The 20,369-nt window shown below is 38.3% G+C and overlaps 1 protein-coding gene across 8 annotated transcripts in view; it reads right to left on the bottom strand.

The window, feature by feature from the left end:
* TPK1 (thiamin pyrophosphokinase 1) overlaps nt 1–20,369 on the bottom strand; it is a 303,903-nt gene that overhangs the window by 166,767 nt on the left and 116,767 nt on the right. For all 8 annotated transcript variants that reach the window (XR_010362112.1, XR_010362120.1, XR_010362108.1 and 5 more), the window contains exon 3: nt 19,857–19,926. Coding sequence is in view for 3 of the 8 variants with exons in the window: in XM_064419485.1 (XP_064275555.1) it covers nt 19,857–19,926 (70 nt within the window). In the remaining 5 variants the exon portion in view is untranslated. The remainder of the gene's footprint in view (nt 1–19,856; nt 19,927–20,369) is intronic.

Here is a 20,369-nt window from a genome sequence, read left to right as displayed (position 1 = left end):
GGAATTGATGGAAAACTGTTTAGTATACCAGGGTTTCTGTCTTCAGTGGGCTGGAGCATCACAGCTCTGTAAAGCTCCTGCAGCTGGCAGAGATCCTTCTCACTTTATTCCTTGCTTTGCTCTTCTGGCTCTGTCACCGCCTCTACAGAGTCAAGGTACCAGTGCCATATTTTAGTTAGCCAAGTCAGCAGGTTTACAGTTATGAATGCACACAAGCAGTTCTCTCTTTCACAAGATTAAAAGTGTTTCAAACGACTGTTTTCACGGGCACAGCTGCAATTAAAATGCCTCTGATGAAGCTCTAATTAAAGAATAAAATCACCTTTTATAGTTACTTGACATATGGATGAAATTAAGAAACAAAATAAAGCTGCTACTCTTATGTATCAATAAATCTGCCTTCTGATCACAGCCCGATGTACTCAATTGAAATAGTTTTTATACCAGGGTTTTATTTGCTAAACTTTTTATAAGGGATAAAGAATGAGGGACTGACAAAATGTGTTCATCTTGGGAAAAATCAGCCCTCTTGACATTTTCCTCTGTAAAACATTTAAACAGCTATACCAAACAGGTGAGTTCATACCTATGCTCTGCACCTTAAGAGATGCAAAAAAAAAGTCTGGTTATGTCTGGTTGACAGTGACTTGGTTGACAGACCTAAATTTTTAGTTCTTTTCACTGCTCATTAGTGAACAAACCTACTACTTGCAATGGAATACAGTAATGTAAGGAAACCTGCTGCAGTGTCACCCTGGCTACTATACAAACTGTCTGCTTTCCCAAAGACTCCCAAGTACAAGGAAATGCTATTCTAGCTGCTAAAGTTCTCCATTAGCTTAGCTGCAGTCAGGTTCCTCCTCCTGGCAGTCAGCACAGTCAGCACAGCTTCCAGTGCCTCCTGAATAAAAGCCTGTTTTAGAGTTAGCCATTTCCACCCCCAACACCAGAGGGAAGCTCCCGGCAGCTCCCTGGATGGCTAATCTGAAAAGAAGACAGTGTAATTACACAGCCATGGTATTCAGGTAAGGGTGGGAAATATTCCTTAAGGGAAAAACCCTGAAATTTTGAACTGGCCAAAGTACTGTGTAAGAACCTGAAGTCCTTCTCACTTCTCAGAGCTTCCTTCACCACTCGAAAGCACCAGCTGTCACAGAGATATTCAGAAGATACATTTTTTTCCCATCTTCAGCTGGAACAACTGATCAGCAGCTAATCAAGCCAAAGTAACTTACAAAAGCTGAGGATCTGGTTTATATTAATTATTTCACAATTTAGCGTACAGGTGATAAACATCAAAAGGATGAAGCAAGCCATATCCTTTCAGACCTCTCATACCTGGGAGGTGGCTACTGTGGACAGATGGTACTCTCATTTCACCTACTAAAAAGTCACCTTCTGCTTATTAAACTAATTTTACCAAGGAAATACTGATCCTCAGCTCAACATAAAATGGCTTTCATAATCACAGGAGTCTGTGCTGGTTTTTATGTTTGGTACAGACTTGGCAGTCCTAATCAGGAGAAAGAGCTAACAGCAATTCACAGAATCAGAGAATGATTTCCACTGGATAAAACCTTAATGATCATCTAGTTCCAATCACACTGCCATGGGAAGGGACACCTTCCATGACATCAGGTTGCTCAAAGTCCCACCTAGACTGGTCTTGAACAATTCCAGAGATGATAAATACATCAAGGCAGCAAAATTCTGCACGAAGTCAAAGTCTGCAAGTAATCCTTCCTTCAGATCACATTATATTTCTACCACTGTGAGGCCTTTAATATAGCTATCACTGACAAGCACCAGAAACTGCAAGGATGTGCTAAAATCCTCACTAGGTCCCAGTCCTTCAAACCTGCACACATACAGCCCTGCCTGGTACACATAACCAGCATCTCTCCTCTCCAGGGAGAGGGAAGCTCTGTGTCAGCTCCATCTGAAACCAGCACAGCTGGAAACACAGCTGGTGAGTCAGAACACACAAGGAGTCCAATGCAAAACTCAAGTTCAGAAGAAAATTCATCATTGTATTCAGAATTGGTAGAGCAGAAAAGGATATGAAATTATTTTGTTATATTTTAATACATTCAAACCAGCAATTTTCTACATAATCTTTGTTAAGGAAAAAAAAAACAACCACCAACAACTAAACGCAAACCACACACACACAAAAAATAAAAAAATCCAAAAAAACCCCCCAGAGACCTTTAAGCATGACCAAGAGAAATCTAAAGGGCACTGTGAAGGGTCTCCAAGGCTACACTGAGAACTTGGTTGACTGAAGTGTATATAAATCTGAGCTAGCTTTAAAACAGCTCAGAGACTGGTAGTAGTTAGAATGGCAGTGCTTGCTGTGCTTGTTTCCAGAACATTGCCAGCTTCACATATGAGTCTTAACGGTGTTCAAGAAACAAATGTGTGTCCCTGTCCATCTCCCCCCACCCACCAGTCAGACTGGGGTGCTACAGGAAATTTTTAGTGGAGAAAGTAGGTTTGTGCTACTGCTGCTATTAAGCTCTTAATACCCAGGCTGTGGCTAGGATCTACCTACCAAGCTCCTACTATCTGTTACTTAAGCTGGCTGTCCTTATTAATGTTTCATCTAAAGCAAGGAAATCGTACTGTGGAGGGAAAGTTTGAAGAGAACCTGAGGCAGTCTTCCTCTTTGTGTCTGCAGCATTTAGTTTACTGCCACTTCAGAGCACAAATGAAAGCATTGAGATAACTACCTACCTGACAGATATGAGATGCAGGTCAATGTATAGATTTGTGCTTATTTGTAAGTGGCAATCACAGAAAAAACCCTGTGCACTGGATTGAAGCATTAGAAACATTACAAATGTACATGTACCTCCTCAATCTTCCTCCTTTCCCTCTCTTTGTCTATGTGGGCTAAAAGCACTCAGACAGAAAATACCTCATTCTGGATAAGTAACACATATTCCAAAAAAATCCCTGTCTTGGCCTCTGTACAAGTAATTTTCTATCAAGTAGAGTAGCTGAAAATAATTTAATGTTAACTCTGATGCTGTTGGTGCCCTGCTTTTATATATATTAAAAAAAAAAAAAGTTATAATACCCCCATATGAACTTCACAATTTATTGTGATTAAAAAATTATATAACCCTTAACTGCTATTCTACTAAGTTCTGTTATTGTCATAATCACTTTGACTTAATCTTTTATTAGATTTCAACACATTAATTAACTTTTCTTATAGGATGAGAACTAGATCTTAAGGACACAGATCTGCCTATAAATAATACAAGTGCAATGATGAGCTCTTATTAAAAGCCATTCCCTTTACATACAGTTATAGTAATTGTTCCTTAGGGGAGACATTCAGAAGTCTAATATCCCTGCTGCCACCTGCACCATGTGCACTAAAAGAAGGGAGAGGAGAACCTTGAATGGATGCAGTATTGGAAATGTTTTGGAAAAGACTGGATACAGGTGAGCTGTGAATCAGAAACTTTGAATTAGTGTATATTGAGATGCTCTGGGAGTAGCCTGAAGACTACCACAGGTGACACGGAGTGTAACCATCATTAGAGATGTCATTCAACAGAAGATATAATTCATCTGAGTGAAAGTGTGACCCATTTCTTCAGTCTAAAATTCACTACTAGATAATTCTTTCCACACATTTTAAGACCAGCAGGACATCAATTCTCAGGTTGGTAAGTTTTTTGAAAAATGTGTAAAGTTATGAGAATTAGACCTATCTGCCTGATAATGAGGCAAGAGATACATATTTTACTGGCAGAAAAACTGCCACTGAGATTACTTTTGTAATTGTTCTTGGAGAGAAATGGAAAGTCCTCCTGAAGATTAACAGAAGACTCAACTTCATTATAAGCAAAGCCATTACCTAAATCCTGTTAAATACCTGTTGAGTTCCAATGCAAAACAAGCCTGCATCAACCAGCTACAGCCAGACAGCTGGTAATAACATGGAATTTGGACTTACATGCTGATAAAAAGGCACCAAGATTTTGGACCATTCTCACCTTCAAATCTAGCTCCATGTACTCTAGGAAGCACAGCACACCCACTCTCTCTAGGTAGCAATGAACCTCAGGTGCACTTCACACAGCAACAGTTTTTGGGGATCCCATCTGAAGTGTTTCAGGCTATGTAGCTCCCTATTTCTAAAAAACACCACCTCCTTTACCTAGATAGGTATGTCCATGATAGAGAGGGAGGTGGAGAATATCTTTGTTCCAAGCCATGGGGTCACAATCAGGTCTAAGGCCCAAGAAGGGCAGGCTGCAGCATTCATGAGCCAATGCAGCTTTTCCAGAGGCCAAGTTATGGAATAAAGGGGCCACCTTTTTTCAGTTGTGCTCCTGGCTGATGGTGGTGCACGGAAGAGCTCCGAGGAGGTGGAGTATGTAGGAGCAGTTTTCCCCATTTCTGTCTTTTACAATGTGGCAAAACCAGTTTGCAAATGCAGCTTTCAGAGGAGAAAATAAAATAAATAAAATTACTTTTTAAACACAGAAGTATGGAATTAAAGCTACAACCTACTGGTAACTCATGTTTTGGTCTCTAGATTCCTATAATAGGTTTAGAGATTAAAATATTTAACTTTTCAGAGATAACAGAGTGGAACAAGTCAGAGTGTGAATGTCAGAACTGGCTAATTTTCAAGGAAAGTTGGGGAAAACAAAGAAAAGGTACACTTGGCTTGACAACTTGTGTATGGTCCTGTGTCATGATCCAGCCTAATGCACTTGAACAGGCTGAAATATTAAATCCCAGAACCACAAGAACTAAAAGGGAAATTTTGATGAGCCCTTAAACAGGGTCACGAACATGATTGTATTTCTGCTGGCACTACTAAAAGAAGGCAAAACTTGCCAGAGCTTTTCCAGTGTGAGCGTGGCAAAGGAAGCACTTTCCCCTCTGATTAAAAATGTGATCCTGCAGAATGGGGGAGGCATCACACTCCTGATGAAAGCCCTCTTCAGCATACTGGGAATGCTATTAGAGATCTTGAAACCCCTACTGAGTTGTATTACAATCACATATATGCATGACAGTGCTGACCACTTAATCCCTATTCTGTCATAGGCAAGTTGGAGAATAAAAATTACACTGACACCCAGGGGTATTTTATAATAGAATACAAAATAAAACAATAAATTTGCAGATGATTTTGGCTTTGCCTCATGGTAGTGCATTATGCACCAAGTATTCCTGGCCTCTCATTCATTACTATTTAATTACAACAGAATACCTTTCTTTCAGACTTAATTAACCTCTGAAAGGAGTTTGTGACCTTGGGACCCTCCTGCACATTTGCTATGTGCTGTTGGAATATTGCTCTGCCTTGAAACACTTTCCTTAATGCTGAGATTTAATGAAGTGCACAGGTTTTTACAGGGAACACACAAAATACGAGAACCCTGCATGTGGTCACTTAATGAACATGAGCTAGAGCATATCAATTAGAATCATAAATCAATACTAAATTGACATTAAAAGATGCCACAAGAGTATCCCCAGAGGAGAGGGTCATTACAGTAAACATGATCATGAATGCTCTTCCCGATTACTTTCACTGTGGGGCAGAGAAGAGGGAGTAATGAAATGAGGAGGGATTTGTCCATTTAATTCCTATTTGTTTAAGCCAGCAGAAGCTTAAGTATCTCACTAAGCCAAATGACAGTGTAGTACAGTTCCAGCTCCTGTCTTTGTCAGAAAGTGCTGTTCAAGCTGAAACACTGTGACTCTGAACGGAAATCGGAGAGCAATAACCCCTTCCCAAGATGAGAGGCAGAACCACAGCTTGTACAACTCCTTTCATTGCTTTGCTGCAAAGCTTCAAACAATGGATTAATGTTGGCCCCTTGGTGCCAATCAGAGGGCAGACTGGTGCTTGCAGAGTAGGTGCTGGTCCAGTAATTCACTTGCTAGGAATGTTAACTCCTCAAAATGGATTCTTCTCCTGAGAATTCCTTCTGAGAGCTTAAAATCACAGCAATCCATGCATGCTCCTCATACAATTCCCTCCTGTACAAAACCACCCCAAAATCGCCTTACGCACAGTTTTCTTTTTTTCCCACAATTGAATGCATCCGAAAGAAGAGATATTGACATCCACATCTGTCACTTAATTAATTACTACCGTTTGTTGTCAAACCTCACAGATGATGTTTTAGCAAAAAAGAAAGAAAAAGGCACTGAATTCTTTACTGACTCTTTTCAGGTGTCTTTTTGGGACAGCCTGACTACTCAAAATACCTTTATGTGCACAATTCCAATCTGATCTGTCACCAATATTTAACACCCCTACTGCAGCTTACAAAATTAGAAAACATCAATCCTCCCATGGATACTGCTGGAACTTGCAGAGGAATATAGCAAAGCCTTTCTCTTTCTTTCTTTCTTTCTTTCTTTCTTTCTTTCTTTCTTTCTTTCTTTCTTTCTTTCTTTCTTTCTTTCTTTCTTTCTTTCTTTCTTTCTTTCTTTCTTTCTTTCTTTCTTTCTTTCTTTCTTTCTTTCTTTCTTTCTTTCTTTCTTTCTTTCTTTCTTTCTTTCTTTCTTTCTTTCTTTCTTTCTTTCTTTCTTTCTTTCTTTCTTTCTTTCTTTCTAACAAGAGTTGCTTCACTGGAGTCATTAGCTAGGTTTCTTCCAGAGACTTTTCTCCTTCTCAGCTTTAGTATCAAAAACATTTTCACTCCCTTTCTATTTTTTTTCCTTGTGCCTTTTTTTCTCCCTCCCTTCCAATTTTTGCCTTTTTTCCATCATGTCTGTCCCTAACCTGTTTAGTTCCTCCTAACACCAAGGCAAAAATCCTACTGACAAAGAGAGATACTCGGAGTTCTGTTGCATTGGTGCATAAGGACTCTATGTGCAGAGGGCATGACAGCCACAGGCACTGCTCTGGTCCACAGCTGGATGCCCACCACTGAACAATGGATGTCAATGGAGTTGTAACACACACCAATTGCAGAAACAATCCATGAATCAATCAATCAATCAATCACTACCCACTCAAAAGCTTAAAAAAAACCCACAAGAACAAAAGCTGACCTAAAAATCCTACCAGTCTCATAGAAAATATTTTGAGCTACCCCCACATAGCAGTCTCTTTTTTGTGCTGAAGAAAAAGGGGAAGTCCAAAGGCACAGCCTTTTATCCACTCCTATTGTACTCCCTCTGTTATTGCTTCATACATCAAACACTTTAAAAATATACCTTTTCTAACCTGCTGATCCTTATCAATCTTCTTCACTGGCATCGTACTAGGTCTCTCCACACCAATGGGTTCATCCAGTCTCAAGCTGCAAACTTCAACATTTCCTTTCACTTAGATAGTCACTCTAATTTGTGCAAAACATTTACAATGAATAAATGAACGGGAAGAGCTACATGGTTTTTTATTGCTTCTATTTTTTATTTTTTTTTTTAATTTGCCAGATACCTTTTACACAGAGATCAAAACACTGGAGAAAATGATGACCAAACTGCATGCACATGTGTACTCTGTGATACAAAACATCTTATCTACACATCCCCATTAGTCACGTGATGTATCTTCAACTCCGCACTCAGCTTTACTTCAAAAGAAACAAACTTATTCCAGATGGAGTTTCTTAACCACCAGGGAAAGCCAGGCAGTTTAAAGAGTTAAGCACTCTCTGTAGGTGGGATATCCCTCAAGAGTTACACCAAGAATAAACCAACTATTGCCAGTGCTGGTACCGGAGTAATAGATGCTCAAACAATATTTACACAGTAAAACTTTTTTTTTTGTTTGGTTTGAGATTTTTTTTTAAAGCAAAAGGGATAAAAATTGATTATATCCCAGTCTCTAGAAGATGTGGTTACTGACAAAGCAACAGTAGGAATCTTGCTGTTGTTCCATCCATTTCACAGGCTGTTGGAACAATACCAGGTTGCTGAAAACATTAGATCCAGCTGTGGTGATTTCCCTGCTTGCAATCACCACAGAGAAGTGATGCATTATGTAAAACATTAGTTATAATACAAGAATTAAGGGCAATACATGGAGAGGGTATAATTGCTTAGGCATCTAGTGCTTAATATGTTACCAATTAAGTCAATAGAACATCCTGAATTTGTACTAAAGGTGATCTGGGTCCCTATTCAACAAGCACAGGCTCCATCCATTTCTGTGTTGTGACAATAAAGTAAAATACCTAAGTAACACTAAAAAGATAACAAAACTGACAAGCTTGCATGGAATTGCAGTTCCCCTCATTCACCAGGTTAGTTTAAAAATCCTGAAAAAAGCCATAACATAATTTCTACAGGATCTTCAATGCTGTGTGCCCACCGCAGCAGTCATTGTTCAATCTTGGTTTTTTTCTTCTCTCACTAGAGTGAAACACATACAACTGTATTCTTCTCAACTATTATTTGCTGGACCCTTTTTATTTTGTAGTCAGTTTAAGATTCCTTGGTACTCAGAGGAAAAAACAAGGACATAGCTCCAAAGCCAATAGTAGCCAAATGTGTGTCTTCCTTAGCCCACTTCCATAATTTCTTTGTACGGTACACACACATGCCCCTATTTGAGCCCAAAAAACCAGAGCAGGACAGATGTATTTTTATTTTGAATGTTTCCACATTTAGACTGTATTGCAACATACAGGTATTTTGGTGGTGTGCTAGAGTTGTCGTCCAGCCCTTTATCTACTCTACTGCTCTCTTCTCTCATCTCTCTGAAGTTCACTCTTCTAGTCATATCCTTGCAGTGCTAATCTTTCCTGAGGTGCTGATATGTACACAAGTGCTTACAAAAAGATAAGAAGAATGGAAAATATTTGCAAGTAAAGGCAATGCCCACAGCACACAGAAAATGCTCATGCTGGTATCGAAAACCATCTAGTGCCTTAGTGCATATTTCAGTTGAAACACTCCCTATTTCATAACTGAGTTAATGAGTCAGAATTGAAGGATGTGTTGATATTGGTCCAGGCTTCTGCAGAGATACCAAAACCCATTTGCAAATAGCCTCTAGACTTGCTCATGTGGAATGTCCCACACAGGTAGAAAATACCATCCCAGTGGACCTTGATTAATGTCCATTAATTTTAAGACAGTGTAACCTTGAATCTAATCTACCTGCTGCATGATCAGACATTATTCTGTTCATTTATTTGGGATCAGTATGCAAGATATTTCTGTGCAGCTTATATAATTTCCACCAGGCTTATGACTATCTTTTAACACTAATGCCTGATGTATCTTCATTTTATCTTTTATCAAAAATAGATCTTTCTTACCTTGCTCAAAAATCAGAATTCTCTACATTTCTCTATAACTGACATTCATTATATTTTCAGGTATACCAACTAAAACTTTTTTTTTGAAGTCTGTATGCAAGAGACAGCAATTTATCTCCTTTTTTATTTAACACAACTAACTCAAAGCATTACATGATTTTTCCTCTACCATTTTGCAAGAGTGGAGCCCAGGCTGATACCTAAATAAGGCCAGTAGTATGGTGGTTGGAGAGGAGTGTGCATACCCAAGAGTGTGATTTTTATATGAACTATTAGTTGAAGGTGATTTGAGTTTCTCTGAATATAAGTGTATCCAAGAGCAGCTTTGGAGGTACCACTGTACACATTATCCACATGCTTGAGCAAGTTATTTCTGGCAGCAGAACAAAACTGATTCTGTGACAGCTCAGAGCTCCAATTATTTAATAAGGATTAACCCTCTTGTCTTAAATGATAGAATTTGCTGGGCTGACTGGCAACCTTATCTAGTCCAACTTTCAATCAACCGGCAATTATCTGATGCTCAACCCCTCATGAGGATGGCTTTGCAACTGGTTCTGCAGGTTTTGCTCTATAGTTTATCCTTGTCAGAAGAGGCACAGGGTATTCATCTCCTGACCCTAAAAAGTAAATTTATTAAATATTCTCAGTTATCAACTGTAATAAGCATCTTGATCATAGTTTTAGAACACAGCTCCTTGCTCTTGACAGCATTTTCTGTGAAAACAACTGTGGCACAAAACATTTTTAAATGAAAAGATGAAAAGAGTCCATTTGTAAAATGAAACCACTCTTGGAATGCAATTAAATTTAAAAACAAATCTTACCAGAACAACTAGGAGAAATAAAGATGAATGGATTTATATTCTCAAGTTTTACTTCTCATCATATTCTACAATACATAAAGTCCCTCCATTCGCAAGCTTCTGGCTTCACTAACACTAAATTTAAACAGATTTGAAGAAAAGAATCATCTGTTCTGAAAATAAAAGTGTCCATTTGAATGCAAATTGTTAAAAGTCAGAACTTCTGGCATTCGCATATTTATAGAAAGAGAGCAGAGTCTACTGAAGAAAGAGAATAGGAAAGAAAAACAAGCAATAAACACACAGGATATGTTTATGCTCCAACAATCACTAATAAGTTTACTAAAAGAACATTTTAGAGATGGCAAAATCTAATCTGAATAATTTATCTATGGGCATTTTTTGTGTTCAGTCCCATTAGGCAATGTACTGTAATTTGAAGTCAGCTGCAAGGGACTATACCTGCTCTTCCCCAACATTTTCCAGGCTATGAAAAAAAAGCAAACCAAAAAACAAAAAAGAGAATGGGTGTTATAGCACTAGTAATTCCTCCCTAAATGTCTTAAGTGCAACAGAGCAGATTAGTCAACTTCAAGGTCATTTGTTAACATGCATTCTTTTTAAGGCATTGATAGCACATAGATTTCTGTGCTCCCTAATTGAATACTGCTCTTGGCATTATTTTCAGGTCTTAACAGAGCTTCTTTCAAATTTAAGATCATTCTTGACATGTTCAATATAAAATCTGTACTTTAAATTTTAAATGACAAGTACTATTGCAGCAAAGACCCAGTTTGGATTGAGGCTTGTAAGAACTTTCTAGTTTTGCTTTGTTTCAAGAACTGGAAAACTCCCAGTCCCCAGACTGCCCCAAACATCTGTAGAATGCATTGCTCCATAAAAACAAGTATTGCTGGATTAATCCTTAATTTCTATTGATAGTCAGAGATACAAAGGCATACATTTCACCCTAACACTACACACAAAGCCAGCTTCTCCTGAATCCTGAAAATTGCTCCTTAGGCACAACAGGCCAAACCGCTATAAAGTGCTGAGTACTCTTTAGCCAGCTCAGAAGTCTTTTCAAAGCTGCTTGCTCCAGATGTGACTCAATGCATGGATTTTTTATCACTGCAAAGTCCTAAGCTCTAGCATTGGGGTGGCCATAAATGATTTTTACCATGTCATAAAGCCAGAAATCACCCAGATGGCAATGACATTCCTCTACTTACAGTACACTAGGGGCAGAGATGCAGCTATTTGAAGAATATGATGAAGCAGTACAGATCCTCTGATTGAAAGACCTGGGATTAATTGGAAGTGTCCCTTTATTCTCCTTTTCTTAGCCCCTTTTCTTCCCTGCTTTTTTTTTTTTTTTTTTTTTTTTTTTTTTCCTCTCTAGAACTACTGTTCTGGACAAATCATGACCCTTTGATTTCCTGGTTGGAAATTTAAACTTGGTTTATGGTGCTCTTACTGTCACAGAGCAGTTTTATAGGCAAAGCACTTCACTTGCAGCCAGGAGACCTTGTTTCTAAAGCTGAACTGTTCCCCTGTTTTGTATTTGCTCATCACTCCTTCTCCCCAGACTTTTGTATTGGTCCTTCTTATCTACTCCTAAGCAAGATTAGAATTATTTCAAAAAAGCAGAGATTTGTGCTTAGTGTTTGTTGAGTGACTGAAACAGGGTCCTAATGTCATCTCTGAATGTCTTGAGGTATGCAAAAAATGAAAAAAAAAATCAGTGGATTTGTGCCAAAGCATGAAGATCCCTGGAGCACTCATGGAGATCAAGTCTTCTTCCACCCAGGACTTACATTATTAAATAATGACCTCATGAGGAATGATACCTGGGCCTTTGATAGGCTCATCTTTTAACAAGGAAATAGCAGAAACTCTGATGAGATCATGTGAATGAAGAGAGCATTTTATTTATTATTAAGAACTATTTTCCTGAATTTTAAAGGCGACTAACTGAAAATGTGAGATGATTTTGTAACTCAATGCATGACTTTGAGCAAATTAATAAAGGAACAAAATAAAAGTCTTGGTTCCCTGTTCTTTAACCTGTAGACAATACTCTCAGCTCTTGCTCTATACAAAACCTGGTACATCTACATTTGCCTCTTGTGAATAATATCCAGAGGTTCTACTGAGGACTGCTTTTTCTTTTCTACCTTCTCCTGTAAAGAAAGCATGTTCCTGTATTAAGGTAGTAACTCGCTTCCACTGTCTCCTGACATAAAAGGAAGAAGGCATTCATACATCCACATCCACATATGTACGTCAGGGATGAAAAGCCAGCCATTTCACAGCTTCTGCAAGGGCATGATGCTACCGAGCCTTCTTTCTATTAGACATCTAAATTTCATGGGTCACAACAATAGACAGCGCTGCCACCTCCCATCAATTTTAGCTATAAGTATTACTATTCTACAATTACCATCTTGACTAGCAAAAGTAATAGAAATTCAACATGAATAGTAATTTAATCTCACCTAGATACTGCTAATATTTATAACACCAGATGTTATATTATTATCGGCCATTTGATTTTCAGTTTGAGGGAATGATAAAAAAACAAACAAACTTGCCCAAACTCCAAGAAAACCCAGTTGCTGGTGTCTCTCTCAAAATATGTCTTCACTTCTTGTGATATGCAAAAGAATACTTTCACCCCTCCTAAAATTCTCAAGTGAATCCCAACCAATGGTTGTGTAACTCCCAGATTTTTCCTTTATAGCGTAAGATGACTAAATGAGTAGAAATAACTCCTTTACTCCAGAAGAATACATACTCCTGGCTCTTGCATATACAGCTATTTAATATGAAGATGAACCTAGTAGTAAAAAAAATGGACCAATGACTTCCAACTCTCACAATTTCTGTAAGCATTTGATTCAGAGACCAGATTAATTCTGATATGTCTAGTGATGTTATTGCCCTAATACTTCCAGGAAACCCCTTCCAATACAGGAAGCTAATTTTGGTTTAAATTGAGGACTGAAACTATGCATATTTCATGATATTCATGCCTTGCTACCTCAACTCTCGACTGTTTCTGAAACAAATCTTGACTTAACAGTGCACAGCTACTGGAATATAAATGTATTTGAAAATGCAATCAAGTGAAAGTAATTAAATTGAAGATATAAATGAAAAAAGCAAAAAATTACATGATCCTGAGGTATCTTGAGAATTTCTCATCTGCACTACCTGAAGCAAACACATTATGTAACTTCAAATGGATTAATCCTTCCAAATACTAAGATATAAATTTTTTTGGTTTCTTTAAATTTGTTGGTGCCTGGCTGTTTTCTAAAAATTTAAAAATGAATCCCATGTCAGGTATTTCCTAAAGGAGGAATGTGTGGATAGGGAGTTTTTTTACTGAACACCCCTGAAGAATTTATTAGGATAAACACAAGATTCTAATTTTGATCTTTAAACACTACTATAGTTTTTATGTCAGGCAAAAATGTCTGATGTAAAAGATCTCCTTTAAGCCATTTGACAAATAAACACTGCCTGAGCTTCCAGCTTTCTTGGCTTTTGGATTGAAATCCCTCAAATCAAAGAACTCTTCCCCACTAGTAGCAAAGGGGCTGGCTTCAACTTCACATTTTCAGAGGTTACATTTTTTTAACCAGTACTAAAACATATTCTCATATCAACATGAATAAAGCAAAAACTTCATAAGTATAATTGTCTCATATCCTCTCCAAATCATACAATGAATAGATTTTAAAGACAAGAAATGATCATTGTAATCTTCATGTAGAACTCTACAATCAGATAATCTCATTTAGTCTTTTCTGCATCAGTGCCCTAAATTTTGCCTGAATATAAGATGTCTTAAAAACAATACCAAGTTTAATCTGAAGAGTTCAAGCAAAGAATTCCTCTCAACTGTACATTAAGTTATATCAATGGCTAATTACCTTCATAAGTACTCTATTTCTAATCCAATATGGAACACAGCGAAGTATGTATGAATTTCTCAGTCTAATAATCATATTAGGGACCCACTTTTCCATGAGTAGAAGGTTATCCAGGAAAAATAGATCTCATTTTACATATGGGTTTTGGTAGCTGTTGTCCAGACATTTCTCTTTTGGTTGTCTTATCAATGGAGTCTTATCACTGGTTCTTAGATTAATCAAATTCAGTGTAAGCTATAAATAGCCAACTGAAGTAGCCAAGGCACTACTAACCCTCACTAATTGCTAAAATGCACACATGAAACCATCAAATTCAACAGACACTACGATTCATCTTTCCACTTTTCACGCAGGCAAATATATGATGATAACTATCCTTCCTCATGGAAGTTGTATTAGCTTAGTTTTCCTATTCAAAGGCTAAACTTACGTTTAGCTTTCAAACTTTGATGCAAAATAAACTCCTGGAAAATGCATGCATCTTGAGAGAAAAACAAAGAGATCTGTGTGCAGTTGCAGAGCTACAATCTTGTTGGGATCACAGAAACATGACTGTGTTGCAATGAGGTGATGCAGGCGTTTTAGGAAGAACAGGATAGGAAGATGGGGAAAAAGAGTTGCCCTTTCTTTATGAGAGAAGCTGGAGCACACAGAGTTCTGCCTGGGGATGGATGAAGTTAGGCAAACTATTGAAGTGGAATTGCATTGCAGCAGGGATTTCAAAGATATAAGCTGATTCTAAAAATATATTTTTGAGGTCTGTATTTGAAATTTAGCAGCTGCATCAACTGGAAATTCTACAAAATTTGTTCATAGTTTTTAAAAACTTACATAGAGCTTCTTGAAGCTGCCTGCATTTACAGCCAGTTCAGAGAAGAATTGTATAGTAGCAGCTGCATTTTCATGCATTACCTGAGTTCACCTCATTTATGTTTAATATGTAGAAAATGCTACCACTTTCCAGTTTTACTGCTACTCTTATATTTTATACAGTTCACAGGGAAAGTGATGTTTTCTGTGACTGTAGGCAAGCCAACTAGTGTCACACAGTCAGTTTGAAATACTAACCAGAACTCCAGAAACACAGTATTTTTCATGATTGGTTTATCCTTCCTCTTGTAGAGTGCACTGCTCCCCTCTTTACCTGATGCTCTTAACACTGCAAAACCTGAGTACACACTGGATTTGACATCCCTCTGGAAAACAGCATCCAGGACACAAGTACTAATGATTAGTTTTATAGGTTCCAATGTGATTATAGTTTTCAATGCATTTTCACCTTTGCATACCCCAAAGCCAGTGACATCCAGGTTAATCCACGTCCTGAGATGTAATCACCAGATGTTGAGAAACAAGTTCTTTAGTGCGATACAAATAAACAACTGCCTAATGCCGAAGTGGAAAGCAGTGCTTCATAATGACTCAAGAAATCTCAAAATTGGATAGGCAAGGCAGGCAGAATGAGGCACAGCAAAGAACCCATAAAGATCAGCAACTCACCTGTAACTCTGATTAGTAGCAAATGTTTAGCAATCAAGAACAGTTTAGCAATAATCCTTATTTCTAAGTGGGAACTGGTGTTAACAGTCTAAGGAAAATAACCTTTCTGGACTGTACAGACAGAGGGAGAAAAGCACCAGCATTCAGTCCTTTTCCACTCCTGCCTTTCCCATGTCCCCCAGCACAGACACCTCCCTAGCCCCTTTAGGGGAAAGTTATACTGCCCTTTTCATTATTCTTCTTAGCCCTCATTCTGAAGAAAGCAATTTTAACATATCATTGAAAAAATCTGGCATGGTTTCTCCTTGTTAGTTATCATTTAAAAAAATTAAGGTTTTCTTGGACAGGTTTGTTTTCAAATAAAAATAATTGCAACTCAGATTTTTTGAGAAAATGTGAAAACCAACCAAACATCATAAAAATGACACCACAAAAACAGAGGAAGACAGATAACATCTTACACATGTTAAACTCGTGACATAAAGTCTCATTGCTATGTCAGCCTGTGCAATGCTATAGAGAGGAAGGTATGAACTTCCTTGGCTTGATGGGTCAAGCACCAAAGCAAGTCAAGAGATCAGTGGAGAAAACAGGAAACAGATGGAGGTGGGGGGCTCTTGAATCACCCTTTGCTGCTTTTCACCCACTGGCATAGGCCAACATAATGAAAAGCAAGTTCAGCACTGAGGAAGAACTACAGCATGGTAGCAGCAAAAGGAGGCTTAAGACGGAACACCTCAATTAAACACAAGCATTCAAAGACACAACCAGAAGAAAGACTATGCATCATCCCTCTGTACCCCTTCTGGAATAGTGACAGAATCAAATACCTCTATAAAGTGCCTGTAGGCCAACACACACAGTATGGGAAACAAACAAGAGGAAGGATAGATCTTGTGTGCAATCACAGATCTCACTGCGATTATGGAGATGTACAGGGATAACTCCTGTGGCTGGAATGTTGTCATGAAGGGTATACACTATTTAGGAGAGATAGACTGGGAAGGTGTAGTGTTGTAATGTGTTTTTGTTTTATTAGTAGGTTTATTGTTTGATTTCTAATTTGATAGGTTTTTTTATGCTGTTTCCTTTTTGCTCCCACTTTTTCCCAGAATTTTTGTCACGTTTCTTGTTGTTAGTTGCTAGTTTCTATTTCTCCAAACTCTATCAGTTTCCCGAAACTGTTCTCCTCCCTTGCGATTTTTATTGGTTTATACATTGTGGTTTCCACCTGGTTTTTTACCCCCAATTCTCCTGATTTGTTAAAGATTGTACCCTCCCCTGAGACCTGCACCCAAATATAAGCTCCTTTTTCCCCCCGATCAGGGGCCTGGGAGGCAGAACAGGAAGTTTACCATCAAATAAAGTTACCCCGGGACCGTATGCTGCTCTGTGTTTTGTGATGCATCGACACTGGCACCTGGGATTCAACAGAGCTCGAGGGGGCATCTGCCGTCCCCCGCCTCCTGTCATCAGCCAGCCGGGAGAAGGAGAGGCAGTGTAGTAATGGAGCTGCCCTCTATGAGTGAGGTAACACTTAGAACGTATTGAGCTCTGTCTTGGTGATGATGATGAGTGAGTTGAGGGCTTATGAGTTTCGATAAAATGACAGACTGGTAAGGGTGATGCTGTTGTGGGTTTGTTACAGGTTGCCCAGGTAGGAAAAGGAGGTTGAGGAGGCCTTCCACAGGCAGCTCGAAGCAGCCTCAAAGTCACAGGTGCTGGTTCTTTTGGGGGCTTTTAACTACCCTGACATCTACTGGAGAAAACAACACAGTGAAGCACAAACCATCCAGGATGCTCCTGGAAAGCCTTGATGACATGTTCCTGACACAAGAAGTGGATGATCCTACAAGGAATGGTGTGCTGCTTGATCTCATACTAACAGAGAAGACCTTGTTGGAGATGTGAATGATGGGCACAGCTTTGGCTGTAGTGACCATGAGATTGTGGAGTTCAGTATGGGGAAGGAGAAAGCAGCAAGATTGTAACTATGAACTTGAGAAGGGCTAACTTTAGCCTCTTCAGGGATCTCCTTGGAAGAATCCCATGGGAATGAGGCCTACAGGAAATAGAGGTCCCAGAGAGCTGGTTGATATTCAAGGATCACTTCCTCCAGTCCCAAGAATGCTGCATCCCAGTGAGAAAGAAATCAGGCCAAGGGAAAATAGGCCTGTGGATGATCAAGGAGCTCCTGTCATTACTTGAGTGTAGGCAGGAAATACACAGGAAATGGAATCAGTGTCAGGACACTGGGAATGAATACAGAGAGGTTGTCACAGTAGGTATAAATGAGATGAGGATGGTCAAGATCCATCTGGAATTAAAGCTGGCCAAGGCTGTCAAAGACAAGAAGGCCTTCTTCAATCCATTGGGGTCCCTTCCAACTTTACCCGTTCTGTGATTCTATAATATGAACTTATCTCCAAAGGAAGATACCAGTACAAGAGCACCATACTGCAAGCTATTCTGTTCCCAAAATATTATCACTAATTCCCACTCTAAAGGATTCTTCAAACAATTTAGTGTCACTGAGAATCAAGCCCAAAATATCAATCAAATTCTTTATTTATATCTGTTGTACATTATAATAGCCCTAAAATTAAAGGACTGTTGTTTTCCAGGTTTTGATACTACATAATTAGATATCAGGGCTGTGAATAAAGTATAGTTTTAAAATGTTGAGACAGCATTAAAAAATGACTAGTATGTCAGTAGAGTCTGAGGAGACAGCTCCTTAATAACAATGGACAGGGAATTTAAAGAAAAAATAGTTCAGAGAAGTAAATGGATATTCTTTCCAGAAGAATGATTTCTTTAAAGACAAAAACCCAAATTATGCACTCCTTTTTTTTGTTTCAAAAGAACTACTTTGAAGGTAAAATATGCCCAACCAAAGCAATTAAGATGAGAAGAAGAAAGATAGAGAAAAAGAATACTCCAAGGGCCAAGTATGTAAGACTGAAAGAACTATTAGGCCAAAGTACAATTATCCATTTTCCCCTGAAATACATTTATTTAATACAAATATAAATATGTGCAGAACAGAGGAAGGGTTACCAGAGAAGGTAAAGCAAAAGCTCTCAAATGTTGCTCTTTGGAGAGCATCACCATTATCAAAGAGAATTGTTTGCTGCAAGTTGGTCTTGAATTCAAACAGACACCTGCTTAAGTTTTCCATGTCTCTGTGAGCAACTACTAAAAAAGGACAAATTGAATGTTATAAAACATAGTCTACAACAGCAGTGGTTCCCAGACTCCAGTCTTAGCAGTTGTAGAACTTTAGATAAACTTCTCACAGCTGACAAAGGAAGACATTTTTACTTTAATTTTTACTTTTGGACTACAGCCTTCCTCTCTAACTCATGTCCTTTTTCTGAAGGAAAGGAGGAAACTGAGCTTCCTCTTGTTCCTGTCATTCACTCTCCATGAGATGAAAAGCAAACTGTGTGTCAGATTTTGCTGTATGAATAAAACTGCTCCTAAGTTTCTAAGTTCTACCAGGTGCCTTTCTCATTCCTTTGCTCCAAGAGTCAGTGTATCAATTAAATTTATGAAAATACTTATTTATAAATTCTTGCTCAAAAAAATGTAAATCCTAAAGACAAGCAAAAAGAATCCTTAGTAAGCTAAGTTTGCACAATGTTTCATGGTTCCGCTACAAAGATAAGAAATCACTTGAGTGAAGTATTTTGCACCACAACCCCTGTTCAACAACTCTGCTGCAGAAACCTGGGATGTTTTACAATTTTAAATGCCATTGCAGAAAACAAGAACATATTCTTTCAATCATATTTCCTCATCTAGCGTACACATTTATAGACAGTGTCTCTACTTGCCTTTGGTCATTTATAATGCCCTGATGCTAATTAAAAAATAAAAAAGAAGACTTCCTATTTTATTACCCATCTCACTTCACTAAGTAAGATTTCCTCTAAGGCCTCACATGAAAAATGAAGAGGACATACTTTGTTTCAGCTTATGGTGACAAGCATCAGATGCTCCTCCAGGCAACCCTTGCTAGGGGCACAGCAAATTTTTTCAGAGGCCTAATTCTGATGGATGCACAAAATAAGACAGACTGAGAGCAGAGCTTTCAAGAGGAAAAAAGACCAGCGGGTTTCAGGGAAAATTGTCTTTCAGGCTACCTGTATTTTTATAAATTGTAGCCAGGAATAAAAATTTATGAAAAGTGGACAAAATATTATGCTACCTGCCACAGTTCATTAAAGTACTATGCACAGAGCAAGCAGCTACTTAAGTAACTGAATAGATCCTGCTCCTCCACATTTTACTTTCATTGAGAAAAGATGACTTCAATGACTCCAAATGTATTGCTGACATACCTTTCCTGGCTCCCTTCTGTGATGTGGTAGAGACAATTGGCACCTCCATCAGCACAAGCTCTCAGGGCAGCTGCAAGTGAAGAAAGAGAACATCAGCACATTTGCATTATAAATAAAAACCCACAACTAGTTGACAGTGCTGTGTAAATTAATTGTTCATAGTGGCATAGGGAATAAGCTTGAGATCTTGTATGGCTTTTAGCTTCTGGTACTTGACTGCTTTCCCTGTTCTCTAAATAGAAATTTGAACTGTTTTGATCAGACTAGTGCCAATCTTCATCTGACTGTGCCACTGTACTTGCAAATAGCTTATTTCTGTTATGAATAAAGTTCTATATGTCTAATTCAATAAACAACAAAGTTGAATTTAGCAACAATTTTAATTGAGCAGCAATTTTATATAAAATAATACAATCAAATATAATCAAGCAGATACAAAAATAATTTGGCAGTGGTTTGGGTAAAGAATAAGTAAGACCAACCGGAGTACAAACCCAACTGAGGTATTGGGGA

Source organism: Passer domesticus, chromosome 1 (assembly GCF_036417665.1).
Source record: "Passer domesticus isolate bPasDom1 chromosome 1, bPasDom1.hap1, whole genome shotgun sequence".
Taxonomy (NCBI): Eukaryota; Metazoa; Chordata; class Aves; order Passeriformes; family Passeridae; genus Passer; species Passer domesticus.
The sequence above is the reverse complement of the archived record's forward strand: the minus strand, read 5'-3'. Positions and strand labels throughout refer to the sequence as shown.